The following is a 17,649-nucleotide window of genomic DNA, read 5'->3' as shown; positions in this document are numbered from 1 at the left end:
TAAAACAAAACATCTCCATTTCCAATTAAAAATATTGTTTTTTTATGATTGGCTTAAAGCACAGATACACACACATATGCTTAACTTGTAGTGCCACTCTGAGTGACTTGTCCAAAGTGACACAGGAAGTCTGTAGCTGGGAATTGAACCCAGCTCTACAGACCCATACCTTACCCCCAGGTCAATTACATATATTGTGTAGATATTTTTCCAAAAAGTCTTCAAAGTCCTAGAGAGATCTCCAGTCCAAAGGCTCTCGAATGCTCAAATTTCAAGCACCTCATTGCTTTCTTTCATGTTGCATTTAAGTGTGTGATAAACTTTTTATCAAAACCTACAGAACCACCACCTTCTCCTCCTCCAAATGCCAAAATATTCTCTTCACGGTTGTATGAACATTCTTAAAAGCTCGTTTCATATCAGGAACACAGCTGAGTCAGCTTAATTGCTGGTGTTGCTGCATTGCCTGTAGTGGTCTTATGCACCAGAGGTGAATTTTGACTCTGTGAATTCAAGTAGGTAAATGACCTAAATAGTTGAGTCAGATCTGGCAATATTTTAAAGGTTGGACTTTTTTTAACTGTTCACTTTGGGGAAAATACCATTTTATAGCCCTTCTAACAACCCCAAAGAAACACTATTAACCTAGATAAAAAGTGAATGTGTATTACTGAGATTACACCACAGCTAAACCAATGCAAGCCTTTAAAAAAACAAAATTAAATGCTAAGGGATAGAAAAAAAATCCAGGGTATCTATAAATGGGACTCATTTTACAAATGATTTATGAAGTAATTCTGCTGCTCAGGAGCCCTAAGGAAGGACTTGGAATGAATTGAACTGAATGAGCTGGAAATGCGATTTCCCTATATTTTAGCAAAGGCAAAAGTTCGTACATGAATTCCTCCCCTTGTACTCTTTCCCAGCAGCAAGCTTAGCTACTTGGGCTAGGCCATGGAGCCTGGATTTGCCTTTAAGTGCAGAGCTTGGACCAGGTTGTTTATTCAGTCATTACTTAGGGGTTGCATTAAGACCAATCTCTGAACAGTAAGGACCAAATTATGTCACCCTCAGTCAGTGTTGGTCCCAGGATGTTAGACAAAATGGATGAGGTAAAATCTTTTACCAGCAGAAGTTGGTCCAAAAAAACAGATAAGCTTTCAAGCTCACACAGAGCTCTTCTTCAGGTCCTCTTTCTTGGGAAAGAGTGGCACACCCCAGAAAGGAACAAGTCAACCCACTCACTGAGCAAACACCAAGAGTAAATGACCACATAGTTCTGCCAAGGAAGTGAGAATAAATGGACAAAGACACATTCAAAAGTGATTTAGTACATGTCACTTTATAAGTATAGGTGAAAGTGCCAGAATTCTGCTGAATATGTTAATGGGAGAACATGAAATTGAACAATGATATTCAGCTGCAATATTCAAAAGAGGGAGTAAGTTAAACTTGCACAAGTTAGATCATTGCTAGGTAAAAATGCTAGGTGTAGCAAGGGTGGGATAACAAAGATGAGGAGCTGTGAAAGTGTGGATACATCCGCATCTGTATCAGCTGTAGTGAATGTGCTGTTGCTTTAGGAACATTATTTCTTATTTTTGTAAGCCAAGAAAATTTTCTTGAAAATGAAACAGAGCACAATGGCAAAGCAAAACAAGTAGCGATTTATAACAAAATAGAAAATTGGCTCCTTTCCTGTGTAAACAACATGCTTAAAGATGAAGCAGTATAGAAACAAGGGTTACTGGTTCTGGGGCTGGAGTAGGTTGTGGAGTCCTTGGTCAAACTGTGGAAACAGGAAGAGAGATGCATGATCAGGTTCTGACTTTACAGTTTTTCATCTGTCATATTTTGCCACCACTGTGAGCTTATGCTTGATGGCCTCATGCTTGTGTCCAGTGTTGGCAACTCTCACTGTTTTAGTCTCATGATATTTGGGGGGTGGGCGGGGTGGTCTTTTTTCTTAAAGCCCCAGCTCCCGGTGTTGTGTGATCATGATCAGGTGAGAATCTCTGCCTCATTTAAAAAAAAAAAAATTCTAGCCCACATGGTGGCAAAGTATAGCTGGAAAACATGAATCCTGAAGATTAGAAAAACAGATATGCTGGGGGGGGGGGTAATGATCAGATTTTTAAGCCGATCATGATTTGTAAGGGACTTGACTTGTAATTTTGAAACTCTTGGAATTGTCGGTTTTGTACTCACCCATTGTTTTTGTCCTTTGTCTCCAGAGATGCACATATTTAATCTCCATTGTCTTCAGTGGCAGTTGTGTTTGGTTTCTCCTGGAATAATCGGATCTCAAATTAAACTAGAAATTGACAATGTGTCTTTGGTTATTTCTACACTATGAGCTAGGGATGTGATCACCCTGCTCACATACATGTCGTCATGCTTGATCTCAGTGAGCTAGCACGAGTATTAAGAGCAGCAGAGCCGTGATAGCGCGGGTCGCAGCTGTAGAGGCATGGCTAAGCCAGGCCGAGTAGTAATACTCACTATTTTCAGGTGGGTTTGTTCTCAGCGCCGCTGTGACATGCCTCCGCTGCTGTTTGTGCTACGGCAGCTCCAGTAAGTACAAATAGCATGCTAGCTCAATGATTGCACATGTGGTCATGCTAGCTCTCCCGAGCAGGGACATCACACCTCTAGCTCATTGTGTCGACAAAGCCTTTTATGGATAGATGCCAGATTGATGCCCCTGGGTTGGGGACGTGTGTGAAGTGAGCATACTTAATTCACCTGATGAATGGTGGGCAGGAGGCAGAGTTTGTGAACCTTCCAGCCTTACAGCTAAAGGCACTGCATGTATACCACAGCTGTTGTACTGTTGTCTACACTGATACACACCATGTGGCTTGGGCTGGCCTCAGCGGCAGGCAATCAGGGCAGTCAAGCAGGGCACCAACTTCCAGGGGGTCCCAAATCAGAATCTGGGGAGGCACAATTTTGCCAATCCACCGTTTTTGTTAGTTTGGGTTTTTTTCGCTTGGCTGCTTGGCTTGGGGGTGGAGGGAGTATGGCAGGAGTGCTGGCGAAAACATTTTCTGCCAGGGCAAAACATCTAGGGCTGGCCCTGGATGTGACAAAAAAACAGAGAGAGAGTCTATAATCAGACATAGTTTCTAAAGCCATGTGTGCACCTGCCTGAACTGGGACCTCTCCTCCCACTCGTGGTTCCCAGAGTAGTGTTGTTTGGTAGTGGGGTAGGATCTCCCATGGGCTGTCCCAGTTCAGCTGCAGAACCTCCCTGCAGACCAACAAATCAGTATTTGATGTGTGTGTAAAATGGAATTTTTCACATTTGCCCACCTCCCAGTTAGTGTCACAAATGTTTGTGACTGTGCATAGAAGGTATATACTGTGCCCTATGACCTAACAGGGAGATTCTCATTGTGGCACCTTAGACTGTTGAGGATCCAGCCCAAGAATTTCCATGGCCATTCATGACCCCAGCAAGTGCTTGCTAATCCAGTTGTTAGTAAGCCAGGTTTTGCTTACCCACGTTGTGCATCCACCAATACTAGACCCCTGTTCACCTTTGTATAGGCATGATGGCCACAAGAAGATTATTTCAGAGTGATATAGCATCCTCCTCCTTGCAGATCCTCCCATTCCTGCCTCCCACCCCCATTGTCTTTGCTGTTTTGGGGTATAAAGTAACTTGATATATGTGCAAGGTGCAGCTCCACTCCTGAATGGTACTGGTATCCTCTCAGGCAATACATACAAGATGAAGACAGAGCCTCCCTCATCTCAGGAGGCTGCCTGTGGTACCAAGACTGTCTCAGTTTAGTTCATCTATATGTGGCTTTTCGCTTTTCTCTGAGTCTTCAATTTGTAGCTTTCCTCAGTATCCTCAATAGTTCCCAGTCCCCAGAGCTCCACCACAGAGCCTGGACCTGCTGATATTAACCTGGTGTCTTTTTTAGGGGCCATTTTCATTTTCTCCTATACCCCAACTCTCTTCCTTTACTCAGTCCAGGCCTCCCCCTTACTTTCTCACTCCGTACCCATCTCCCACACTGATCATCATGAACACTTCCATGACTTCCCTCTTGGTATGCCAAATCTGTTACAAGTCCTTCCTTAAAACCGCCTTCTTCCATATACCTGTCAACTTTAACTCATCAGACTAAGAAGCATTGCTATACTTCCATTGTATTTTGCTGTGCTTTCAGCACATTTTGGATCAAATTCAGCCCTAGCATAAGTGGGTGAAACTCCATTCACTAGGATGGAGCTGTGCCAGGGCCAGGTTGGTCCTTTAAATCCAAAATGAATAATCAGATCTCTATCTAGATTGTAATATCCTTGGGAAAGTAACTGTTTTCATCTACATAGAGCCAAATACATCTGGATATGAAAACCTGGTAAAAAAAGAGAAAGTGTGTTCCATAAAAAACATTCTACAGAAATGAAAAATGTAATTTGTTTTAAATCACAAAAGCCATTATTTTTTTTAAAAAATTGAAAACTGAATTTTTTTGGTTTAGGTAAAATATTTTCCTTTTTTATTGGAACGTAGAATATTTAAAACAAGACCATTTTTGTTGTAGTTTTCTCAGAAAATATTTGACCGGCTCTAGTATTCAACAAGCAAGAAATAACAATTTCAACAACTAAGGAGGGGGTAACTAGGCTAAAATTTGGAATTGTGTGATCATAGTGTAAGGAGTTCTATATTGTGGTGATTATTACACACATGCTCTTTACAGTTGTCACTCCATCCCTAGTCCCAGAATGGGTAGGGAAATAAGAGCAGGTATCCAAACAATCATCATTGCCAGGCCTATGAAGACACAGCCCTGTATATAGGTCTGCTTGATAGAAGCATGTGTGGTTCTTGAATGATGCCTCTCTCTTCAGGACCATCGCCTATCTTCCCCTTTACCCAAGAGACAGTCTTTAAGAAGCTGAAGCTTCTTGTCCTCCCTTTCCCAACATATGAGATGGGCTCCCTGCGTGGGGATATGGCAAACGCTAATTTTAACAATAGACGCATTTGGAAAGACTGATATCTCGCGTATTCCAGACAATGTGAGCTTTTGCAAGGTTGCTCTTACATTCTTACATGTTTTGCTATTAAGGTTGCCCTTACATTATCTATAAAGACATATAACTGGAGTTACAATATCCTTGAGCCAGGGCATAACAACTATCCCGAACATCAGGCTCTGTCATTGACCAACATCAAGGGAAATCTCCTTCCCATCTGCTGACTTTCACTTCTCTGAAAAGGACATGACTACATATCCCAACAGTGGGGTGATGTGTCCTTTTCCTCAATGTCTGACGGCAGTTGGAAAGTGGTCCCTTAGGGTCCAGCTGCAAGAAGAACTACCCCTGTGACAATCCTCCCAAAGTCTGCAAGGGAAAGGACACCCCCAACTTTCAGACAACTCTCCATAAGTCAGCCCCTCAATACTGCCATTTTTAACGTTCTTCTCTGAGCCCTCTCCAGTTTGCCACTATCTTTGCTATTTTATTAATTTGTTTAGATTTATTGTCAAATCCACATTTGCACAAAAATTACTCTGGGTGTTTGCACAAAAATTAAAACACAAGTCTATATAACAATAAAATACTTGAAATATACAAAAAAACCTGCACCTACCACTTAGACATTCAATCACGTAACTACTATTAACAATCAGAAACAGCACAGCGCAAATACTAACAAACCCCTCCCATGTTTTTCAACCATCCTTCAAAAGACCCCCTTTCTCAAGTGGGTGAAATCCTGGCCTCTATGGAAGTCAATGGCAAATCTCCATTAACTTCAACAAATGGCAATATTTATTTACAAATTATTACACAGGTTTCATTTTTTTTAACAGTATTTAGATGGAAAATACAAACTCACCCTAGTTCCCCTGACGCAGTGGTTCCCAAACTTTAACAGCCTGCAAACCCCTTTCACTAAATTGTGAAATCTCATGAACCCCCTCCTAAAAATGAATATTTCCAGGGATTTAAATTTAAATTTCCTCCACTCTCTGTGGGGCTCCTGCTGTTGGACCCCGTTGACCGTCCCGGTCAACTGAGCTCCACTGAGCTCTGGCTGCAGGTCCCGCTGACTGCCGAGGCTCGGGCTGCCAGACCCAACTACCTGGCCCCGCTCTCTCTGGGGCTTGGGCTGCCAGCCCCATGCAGAGCTCCCCCACTGACGGGGGCAGGACTGGGGCTGCCAGCCCCAACTGCCCAGCTCCGCCCTCCCTGGGGCTCGGGCTGCTGGCCCCACGTGGAGTGCTGGGGTTTGGGCTGCCGGCCCCACAACTGATGGGGGCAGGGCTCAGGCTGCCAGGCCCAACTGCCCTGCTCCGCTCTCCCTGGGGCTCTGGCTGCCAGCCCTGCAACTGAATCCCACCTGCTGCCTCCAAGGCCCGGGTCCTCTGGCCGCCATTAGTGACATTTTTCTGGCGACCCCCCTGTAACATGCTGCGAACCCCAAGAGGTTCGCGAACCCCAGTTTGGGAACCACTGCACTGAGGTAATTTACAATTTATCATCCGGCAGCTAAAGAAAAGTGAAGATTAAATGTAACATTTACCTAGAAGACTTAGGCACAAGGCCAGAGAGAGAAATGAAGCTACACAGCACTGGATTCACAAGCCTCCCACTCACTCCCGGAGAAAACTCAAACACCAGCTGCACAATTCAAACCCTAAACCAGACAACGATGTCATGAGATTCCACATTCCTGTCTGCACATTCTCCCAGCTACTCTGATAGCCAATATTCTCTGTTGCTAAAGGCCCTGCCCTGGCTTGTCTGCTTATCTCTCAGCCTTGTCATGTTGTATGGACAGAAAGCTTTAGAGCAGGACAGAACATTTTGATGGGGGACAATTCTATTGTTCTGTGAAATGTTGATAGTAAATGCACAAGTCAATCATGCCACCTGTGTGCAGGAGGCAGAGTGCCGGAACGCCATTAATCTGAACAATAAAGGGGTATAAGCGATGGTCACAAAAACACCACCCTATACCGGAAACCTACTGACCGCTATTCCTACCTACATGCCTCCAGCTTTCATCCAGACCACACCACACGATCCATTGTCTACAGCCAAGCTCTATGATACAACCGCATTTGCTCCAACCCCTCAGACAGAGACAAACACCTACAAGATCTCTATCAAGCACTCTTACAACTACAATACCCACTGGCTGAAGTGAAGAAACAGATTGACAGAGCCAGAAGAGTACCCAGAAGTCGCCTACTACAGGACAGGCCCAACAAAGAAAATAACAGAACGCCACTAGCTATCACCTTCAGCCCCCAACTATAACCTCTCCAACGCATCATCAAGGATCTACAACCTATCCTGAAGGACGACCCAACACTCTCACAGATCTTGGGAGACAGGCCAGTCCTTGCCTTCAGACAGCTCCCCAACCTGAAGCAAATACTCACCAGCAACCACACACCACACAACAGAACCACTAACCCAGGAACCTATCCTTGCAACAAAGCCCGTTGCCAACTGTGCCCACATATCTATTCAGGGGACACCATCATAGGGCCTAATCACATCAGCCACACTATCAGAGGCTCGTTCACCTGCACATCTACCGATGTGATATATGCCATCATGTGCCAGCAATGTCCCTCTGCCATGTACATTGGTCAAACTGGACAGTCTCTACGTAAAAGAATAAATGGACACAAATCAGACGTCAAGAATTGTAACATTCAAAAACCAGTCGGAGAACACTTCACTCTCTCTGGTCACTCAATTACAGACCTAAAAGTGGCAATACTTCAACAAAAAAACTTCAAAAACAGACTCCAACGAGAGACTGCTGAATTGGAATTAATTTGCAAACTGGATACCATTAACTTAGGCTTGAATAGAGACTGGAAGTGGATGGGTCATTACACAAAGTAAAACTATTTCCCCATGTTTATCCCCACTCCTCCACCCCCCACTGTTCCTCAGACGTTCTTGTCAACTGCTGGAAATGGCCCACCTTGATTATCACTACAAAAGGTTCCCCCCCCCCCCGCCCCATTCTCCTGCTGGTAATAGCTCACTTACCTGATCACTCTGGTTACAGTGCGTATGGTAACACCCATTGTTTCATGTTCTCTATGTATATAAATCGCCTCACTGTATTTTCCACTGAATGCATCTGATGAAGTGAACTGTAGCTCACGCAAGCTTATGCTCAAATAAATTTGTTGGTCTCTAAGGTGCCATAAGTCCTCCTTTTCTTTTTAATAAAGCGGAAGTATTCCATGCACAATGCCTCAGGAGCTCCCAAGCATACCTGGTGACCATGCTCACTGCTACATGCTCTCAGAGGGTACAGCATACACTCCCTGAGAAATACTGGGAGATAGATAAAATAGGGTTGCCAAGAAACAACAGGATATTACTCATGTCTAAACAGAGTGAGAGAGCTGGACTGTGCTAAGCACACGTGTGGGTGCGTAAAGCAGCAGCTGGGACATTAAGCAACATAGTCAGCATGTGGGAAAGAGCCTTCCTTTGGCAACCCCTGCACTTGAGTGGGCTGTAATTGTGCTCTACTCAGCACGGGGGCCACTTCCTGCTTGCACTTCCTGTGTCAAAAGCCATCCCAAAGAGGAAAGGAGGCTGCAGAGCTGTTACCCTGCCTCCAATCTGTAGCCTGCTGGCAGAGTTGGATGACCACATAAGGAATCCACACATGGTACCCCTTCCCTGTGGACATACTCCTGCTGGGTGGCGCAGCTGTGCATTTCTCCGGACGGGGGGGGTCATACCTAAAAGTCAAAACGGGGCCCTAATTTTCCTCCTGCTCTGGCTCAGCATCCGTGATTACCCCTTATTCCAGATAACTTACACCAAAACACACCTCTTGGAACCCTTAGCATATGCTCACACTCCTTCGTTACCAACGTCCTCTCTAAATTTGGCCTTCAACATGGCCCCAATGCAAGATACACAAGACTGCCTAGAGAAAACATGTTAAACTCTAAACTGTGTTTCAGCATCTATTAAAAGACAGTCTTTGTAATCAAACGTGAAACCACAAAACCCCCAAACAGCAGTGTAAGCAGTTCTCCTGAATATTATACGCCATGGCTTGCACTTGCTGCTGTGGAGAAAAACTATAGCAAAGAAAAGGAGAACTTGTGGCACCTTAGAGACTAACCAATTTATTTGAGCATAAGCTTTCATGAGCTACAGCTCACTTCATTGGATGCATAAAGTGGAAAGTACAGTGAGGAGATTTTATATACACACAGACCATGAAAAAATATACATTGTAAGGAGAGTGATCACTTAAGATGAGCTCTTACCAGCAGGAGAGTGGGGTGGGGGGAGAGAAAACCTTGTGAAGTGATAATCAAGGTGGGCCGTTTCTAGCACATTTCCAGGAGTTAACAAGAACGTCTGAGGAACGGGGGGGGGGAGGGGCGGAGGAATAAACAAGGGGAAATAGTTTCACTTAGTATAATGACTCAACCACTCCCAGTCTCTATTCAAGCCTAAGTTAAACCTCTCCAACGCATTATCAAGGATCTACAACCTATCCTGAAGGACAACCCATCACTCTCACAAATCTTGGGAGACAGACCAACAGACAGACAGCCCCCCAACCTGAAGCAAATACTCACCAGCAACCACACACCACACAACAGAACCACTAACCCAGGAACCTATCCTTGCAACAAAGCCCGTTACCAACTGTGCCCACATATCTATTCAGGGGACACCATCATAGGGCCTAATCACATCAGCCACACTATCAGAGGCTCGTTCACCTGGACATCTACCGATGTGATATATGCCATCATGTGCCAGCAATGCCCCTCTACCATGTACATTGGTCAAACTGGACAGTCTCTACGTAAAAGAATAAATGGACACAAATCAGATGTCAAGAATTATAACATTCATAAACCAGTCGGAGAACACTTCAATCTCTCTGGTCATAGAATCATAGAATATCAGGGTTGGAAGGGACCTCAGAAGGTCATCTAGTCCAACCCCCTGCTCAAAGCAGGACCAATCCCCAATTAAATCATCCCAGCCAGGGCTTTGTCAAGCCTGACCTTAAAAACTTCTTAGGAAGGAGATTCTACCACCTCCCTGGGTAACTCATTCCAGTGTTTCACCACCCTCCTAGTGAAAAAGTTTTTCCTAATATCCAACCTAAACCTCCCCCACTGCAACTTGAGACCATTACTCCTTTTCCTGTCATCTTCTACCACTGAGAATAGTCTAGAACCATCCTCTTTGGAGCCACCTCTCAAGTAGTTGAAAGCAGCTATCAAATCCCCCCTCATTCTTCTCTTCTGTAGACTAAACAATCCCAGTTCCCTCAGCCTCTCCTCATAAGTCATGTGTTCCAGACCCCTAATCATTTTTGTTGCCCTTCGCTGGACTCTCTCCAATTTATCCACATCCTTCTTGTAGTATGGGGCCCAAAACTGGACACAGTACTCCAGATGAGGCCTCACCAATGTCGAATAGAGGGGAACGATCACGTCCCTCGATCTGCTGGCTATGCCCCTACTTATACATCCCAAAATGCCATTGGCCTTCTTGACAACAAGGGCACACTGTTGACTCATATCCAGCTTCTCGTCCACTGTCACCCCTGGGTCCTTTTCCGCAGAACTGCTGCCTAGCCATTCGGTCCTGGTCACTCGATTTCTGATCTCAAAGTGAGTATCCTTCAACAAAAAAACTTCGAAAACAGACTCCAACGAGAGACTGCTGAATTGGAATTAATCTGCAAACTGGATACAATTAACTTAGGCTTGAATAGAGACTGGGAGCGGTTGAATCATTATACTAAGTGAAACTATTTCCCCTTGTTTATTCCCCCCCCCGACCCCCCCACTGTTCCTCAGATGTTCTTGTTAACTCCTGGAAATGTGCTGGAAATGGCCCACCTTGAGTATCACTTCAAAAGGTTTTCTCTCCCCCCACCCCACTCTCCTGCTGGTAATAGCTCATCTTAAGTGATCACTCTCCTTACAATGTATATTTTTTCATGGTCTGTGAATATATAAAATCTCCTCACTGTACTTTCCACTTTATGCATCCGATGAAGTGAGCTTTACCTCACGAAAGCTTATGCTCAAATAAATTGGTTAGTCTCTAAGGTGCCACAAGTACTCCTTTTCTTTTTGCGAATACAGACTAACACGGCTGCTACTCTGAAACCTGTCATATAGCAAAGAAGGAAGTAAAAGAAAGCATCATCTTGGAAACTGTGTCAGTAACTTCAGAGCAATGACAGCATCACAGAGTGTAGCTGCCTGCTAACTGCTAACCTCAGTTCTGCAGGCCAGCTGACAGCAGGCGAGGAGAAAAGCAAAGCAAAAGAGATGACTAGATGAAGGAAATAGCAGCCTCCACTTTTGGGGGTGGAAGGAAGTGGCTTTAACTTCCTCTCTGGTTTGAATTTGGAAGCCAATATAAAAAAAATAAACGAAGGACAAGGCCCTGTGAGGTGCTGACCACCATCCAGGTCCCTCTAAAACCATTTGGAGTTGAGGCTGCTCAGCACCTTACTTGCTCTGGCCACAAAAGTTTGAGGGAGGGAGGTTGCAGTTTGGCAAGTAGCAGATGAGAGGTTTATTACATGTGTATCACTGTAATGCCTGCTGAGCAAACAGCATCCCATGCCTCCTATCTACCGATGCAATCATTCAGCAAAAACATACATATAATATTAAATGGATTTCTCCCTAATGCACCGCAGCACTTGGTCCCTGAGCAGGGATGTCAAGTCCTTTTATGGCTCTTCCATAAGATTTACAGGAAGATCCTTTCGGGAGGACATCTTGAGAATTGGAGTAAATGTAAGGCACTGCTATTTCTCCAGTAGCCATCAGGGATGCAAGAAACTTAACTGGAAAAAGCCCAATGGGTGCCACACATCTCTGTTCCACCATTGCAGTGGTGCTGGAACTAGGGGTGCTACTGCACCCCCTGGCTTGAAGTAGTAATAACAAACACCTAATACATGGTTTTCATGGTTTTCATCATGAGCACCCCCGCTGTAAAAATTGCTCCAGGGCTCCTGCACTACTGACTCAGAAGGCACACGCTACTCCCATAAACCTTCTGGGGCTCCCTGTTTCTCCACTTGCACAGCTTCGGAGTATACAAATACCTAGTGCTGGTGCACCTGCCAAAGTAATAAGATCTTCAGAAAAAGCACTTAAAAACAGTGTTGAAAATTCTCATTCAAAGCTAAAAATGGAATTCTATCCACTCATGTATCAGGGTGGGTGTAGCAGCCTGGGATTTGAAAATCCAGACATAAACTGACACTACCCTGGATAATTGATATGTCGGGGATGGTCTCAATAATTTAATGTCTTTCTCATCTACGATCCTGCTCTCCACACATCACGTACCAATGAGACACACTCACATTGCCGTGGTATAAATGACTACACAAGGTACTGGGCTATGAAGAATCAAGCCCACTGTTTATTTACATGACACATACGTGACAAATACCATGATGATAGGTGCCTTATAAATGCTAATAATAATACATAGGCCAAATTTGGAGGCTCATACTCCTTTTGCCCATGCCCCAGTACACACAGAACACAAACCGTGTTTTATCTGAAGTACTTCTAAGCCCCCCATCACTATAGTAGCTGAGCACCTCCCACTCTGTTAAGGTATTTATGTTCACAGCATGCCTGTGAAGTACCATCATCCCTATTTTATAGATGGGAAACAAAGGCATCGAGACACTAAGTGACTTGTGCAAGGTTACACAGGAAAGTCTGTAGCAGAGCAGAGATTGAACCTGGGTTTCCCAAGACCCAGGCTGATGCCCTAACCAATGGACCTTTTCTTGCTCTCCAAACCTAAAGATTTATATCAGTGATAATCGTGAGGATGTGGGAGGACAGGTATTGTGACAGTTCAGACACTTAGCAACAGCAAGCACGTAATATGTTGTGGCAACAAGGTGATTATGATGTCAGCAGGGTGTGGCATGTCATGACATCACTGTGGCAGTTTGGAAAAGTAGCTTGGTTTGGGTTTTAATGGTGTGGGTCTGTCGGAGCAGCTGGGGTTGAATTTTCTGCATGGGGGACTTGTGAAACAGACTGCTGTGTATGTCTCTAATGTTTAGTCTAGTCTCCTCCACCACTTTTGTGCCTGAATCAACTATGGTAATTCTTCAGTTTTCCTTACCTTCTTCATCAGCTTTAGGCAATCATGTAGCTCAGGAGCATTAGCGAATGTGTTTTGTTTCCTGTCTAAATCTTCTCTTATAAAGATGACTTTTGTGACTCATGCCTCCTTCATAAAATCTCTAACTAAATACTGTGTAGCTTGGGATAAGAGACAGGTTGCACTTTTATTTCAGAAAAGTCAGTTGAAAGGATGCTTTTGACCCTGACTAGCGGCAGATTGCATCTTGCGAGCACTGGTCTGTGTTTGGGGCCGTGGGGGGCTGCTTTGTTCTGTGGGGTCTCCACAATGGATTGTACCTCCAGAAAAGAGAATTTATCCTTCCCAGAGCTCCAGGGAGTGTATTGTGCTATGCCATATGATGATGCAGCATACCTCCTTCCGGGCCCCAGCCAAATCTATTGGTTGGTGTAGAAAAGGATGGTGTCATATTTCCACCTCATCCCTGTATACTGTTTGGGACCAGATTTTTAAAGGTATTTGGGTGCTTAAAGATGCAGATAGGTCCCTAGTGGGATTTTCAGAATTGTCTAGGTGCCTAATTCTCAGTGGTTTCAATGGGAGTTAGGCACCATGTGTCTTCTGAAAATCCCACTAGGCATCTATCTGCATTTGCAGGTGCTTAAATATCTTTCAAAATCTGTCCCTTGGCTTCTTAGGGGTTACGTGCTTAAAAGTACATCTATGCTTTTCCCCAATCTGTGCCAGGACACCCCCAGAGATACCATGACATCATCAGATGTCTCCCATGTTGAGACAGAGTCTCTGCATGTTAAAGACCAGGAGACACAAGCCGATTTGGAGCGGCTCAGCAACCTGGAGGGGTCGGAGTATTCAGACCAAGCTGGTATAGCATTAAAGGAGATGCAGACAGGGTTTGAATTTACTGTGCAGATAGCTGAGTATAAAGATAACAAGAAGCAGCAGCAGCATGAGAAGATGGTAAGTGGAAGTGAAAATTCAGCCAGAGGTAAGATCATGGTGTATAATGGGAGATGTCATCCAGCCAGGGAGCTCAGCCCCTGAAGGAGAGTGGGAGCATGGGAGATCTGAGGCACCTCTCTCATGAGGCAGCAGCTTGGATGGACATAGATTAATATTGAACTGACATTTTGATTTGGTTCAATGAATCAGGATGTTCTGATTTGGCTCAATCTGACCTCAACAAAATAGTTCATTTAGATTTTCCTATAGAAAAATTTTGATTTTGCAGAAATTGTATTTTCTGTTGGAAAAAAAAATTCAACAGAAAATTCCCAACCAACTCTATAAAATACCTTTTCAAAGGAAACTGGTGGATATTATAGGATATTATAGTCAATATGTGAATATTTAATTGCCCAAAGTTTTAGGTACATGAGACCAAATCTGTCCCATCAAAGCCTGATTAGGTCTCTTATATCAGCTTAAATATGAATTGATACCTACTCCCAATTTGTACCAGGATGCTTCCAGAGGTACCCCAACATCATCATACTTCCCAGATGATATGACAGAGGGCTTGGATGGTAAGAGGCAAGCAGTCCATTTGGAGAACAGGGCAAAGAGAGAAGCTGATGCTTTGCAGCCAGAAGGATTCAACAGCATGGGTGAGATCAGCAATTTGGAGGAGTTGGAACAGCCATGCAGCAGGCGCATCACAGCCACTGATCTCGAGCTGGAGAAGATGAGGTGGGATTCTGCACTGACCAGGCTGAAACACAAACAGGAAGACAATGAAAAGCAACGGCAGCATGAGAAGACTATGGAGCAGCTACGTCAACAGGCAACACCCAGATCAGTAAGTGGGGATGGGAAAAAAACGCTGGGAATGACAGAGAGGGAAACTATTTCCACACTTCCATAAAGCCTCATTCCTTTGAGTATTCAAGAACATTTTCATCCTGCTTTTACATTAGACCTGAGAATGTGATCCCTGCAGCTCACACTGTTGCTCACAGAGAAGTCAAGATATTGATTCCCCTAAGAACCGTCCCCTAAGACTGTGATAAAATTAAAAAGAGCTGTTAAAGTAATTTTAACTTGCAAATTAAGTTTATTGGGTAAAGTTCAATGGGCTTAAGAAAAACATAGAAGGAATGTTTTCAAAATGATGAATTCACCAGAGTAATGGATCTTACTGATGGTTCTACTGATTAACTCGTGGCCAGCTTTAGGGACAGCTGACTGGGGTGCCAGTTTCTGGAGGGCACCAAATCAACATGAGGGGCATGTTACATGGCTCAGCCCTTGTTTAAGTGTTTGTGTTACTCAGCCACGAAGGGGGGCACCGAAAATGTTTGCCACCCTGGGCAGCAAAACGTTGAGGGCCTGCCTTGGTTTACCTGCCTCTATAATGGAAGAGGTCAAAGAGGACTTATTGCTAGATGAAGTGAGCTGTAGCTCACGAAAGCTCATGCTCAAATAAATTGGTTAGTCTCTAAGGTGCCACAAGTACTCCTTTTCTTATTGCTAGAGTAGTTTCTGAGAGATTTCCTGAGGCACAGTTAGATGACCAAGCCACAAGTATATCAGAGCAAACAGTTGTGAAGGCAGGTAGAGATCTGTTCACCAAGCCCATAAAAATTTGGACGATGGGCCAGATTTTGCAACCCCTTGCTCACAGAAGTAGCCCTGTTGAAATCACATAGTCAAGGGTTTGTAGGATTTGGTCCATTGTTACCAGATGTCCAGTCTAAAGGAGATAATTTTTTGACAGAGTCAGAAAGGTTTAGAAGATGTGCCTCTTGCAAATCTCAGTTGAGGGGGTTTTCCTGATCACTGTTGCTGTCTCTGAGCTATTTCTCCTCTCACTTTCAACGGTTGGTTACTGGTGTGAGTAAGAGAAGTATCAGGCTGTCTATTCCTATGTCGTCTATGGTAAGATGTATATGTATCTTTAGCGTTTCTTGCAGGCTTTGTGCTGTTAGTTAGCACAAGATAGATAGAAGTGTTTGCATTATTATCTATTATTTGTATGGCAGTAGAGTTTAGGAGCCTCAGTTAGGATGGAGGACCACACTTGGCAAGGTGCTGTACAAACCCAGAGATTTTAAAGTTACCGGTAACACCTTCTGTGTGTATAGTTTGGCAACAAGTACAGCAGGAGGGATGTGATCTCACTTACACTGGTGTTAAGCAACAGTAACACTAATGGAATTACCAGTATAAATGAGATCAGAATCAGGCCCAGTGTATATTGGCCTCTTTCAGGCTCAGTCAAAGAAAGAAACTGCCAATTCCTATATTAACATAAAGCCTAACCATTCCCACATAAGGGCTGTGTAAGTACATATGATTGAGCTTTTGGTTATTGAAAAATGAATTAATATGTGACTATGAGCTCACACAGAGCATGGGCTACATCCAGTACAGACCAAAAGGACTGGGTGTGCTGAGCAACAGGATCTGTACAAAGTAGTGTGCAGAATGCAGTCTTGCAATGTCATGCATCTCTCTTCCTTTTTCCACAGTTTGGCCAAGGACTCTATGACCTACTCCGGCCCCAGAACCAGTATACCTTGTTTCTATACTGCTTCATCTTTATACACCTCATTTACACAGTGAGGGAGCTGGCTTTCTATTTTATTATAAAACACTACCTGTTTTGCTTTGCCGTTGTGCTCTATTTCATTTTCAAGAAGATTTTCCAGGATTACAAAAATAAGAAAAAATGTTGCTAAAGCAACAGCACATTTGCTACAGCTGAAACAGATGCTGATCTGTCCTGACTTTTTCCCCACTTTTCCTGCTCCCCATCTCCATTATCCCACCCGCGCTTCACCTAGCATTTCTACTATCATTACATACACAATGCTCTAACTTGTGCAAGTTTAACTTATTCCTTTTGAATATTGCAGCTGAATATCGTTGTTCAATTACATGTTCTTCCATTAACATATTCAGCATAATTCTGTCACATTCACCTATACTAATAAAGATACATGTAATAGAAATCGCTTTGGAATGTGTCTTTGTCCATTTATTCTCACCTCCCTGGAGGAAGATAGCGGCTTGGCTATGAACATTGTTTCTGTGCAGCTGTATGGAAGGGGGCCCATGTGGTTATTTACTCTTGGTGTTTTCTCAGTGAGAGGGTTTACTTGTTCCTAGCTGGGATGTGCCACGCCCTTTAGGTCCACACCCTATTTCTTTTGAGAATGGGTGGCTCATTTTCACTAACAAGCACTCACATTTGTTGCAGCCAAGTTCTGGTGACTGCTGAGATCGCTATAGACTCAGGACCCATAAAGGAAGATTTAGGAGCTAGTCCTTGTTTTTCCTGCAAGGTCTCCATATGATATTGTGTACATGATGGGGAAACAACTTAATGAGCATTTTTGGATACCTCAATCCCAACATCTAAAGAGCTGTTCAAGTCAAAGTTTTAGGGGATGATATGGGTGTAATTCAAACATATTCCTGAGTGTGCTTCTGATATGCTTGATCCTGGACAGGATGATATTCAGTGTGTATTCAAATGGCATTCTGTTT

General features: G+C 43.9%; 1 protein-coding gene and 1 long non-coding RNA gene across 2 annotated transcripts in view; one reads left to right on the top strand and one right to left on the bottom strand.

The window, feature by feature from the left end:
* The window catches only part of TMEM247 (transmembrane protein 247), a gene marked incomplete at its 5' end in the record, with an annotated part of 49,354 nt that extends 32,278 nt beyond the window's left edge, over positions 1–17,076 (top strand). The window contains 2 exons of the mRNA XM_084624950.1: positions 14,621–14,956; positions 16,629–17,076. Coding sequence (XP_084481076.1) covers positions 14,621–14,956; positions 16,629–16,838 — 546 coding nt within the window. The 3' untranslated portion in view covers positions 16,839–17,076. The remainder of the gene's footprint in view (positions 1–14,620; positions 14,957–16,628) is intronic.
* On the bottom strand, positions 1,369–8,426 carry LOC311518578. Its single transcript, XR_014711035.1, has 3 exons — positions 8,047–8,426; positions 2,209–2,288; positions 1,369–1,789 (listed from the first exon to the last, which is right to left on the bottom strand). It is a non-coding gene; the product is annotated as an uncharacterized lncRNA (long non-coding RNA).
* Positions 17,077–17,649: the final 573 nt, after the last annotated feature.

The sequence above is a fragment of the Lepidochelys olivacea genome (genome assembly GCF_965140295.1).
Source record: "Lepidochelys olivacea isolate rLepOli2 genome assembly, chromosome: 3".
Taxonomy (NCBI): Eukaryota; Metazoa; Chordata; order Testudines; family Cheloniidae; genus Lepidochelys; species Lepidochelys olivacea.
This window is presented reverse-complemented; position numbering and strand designations above follow the sequence as displayed.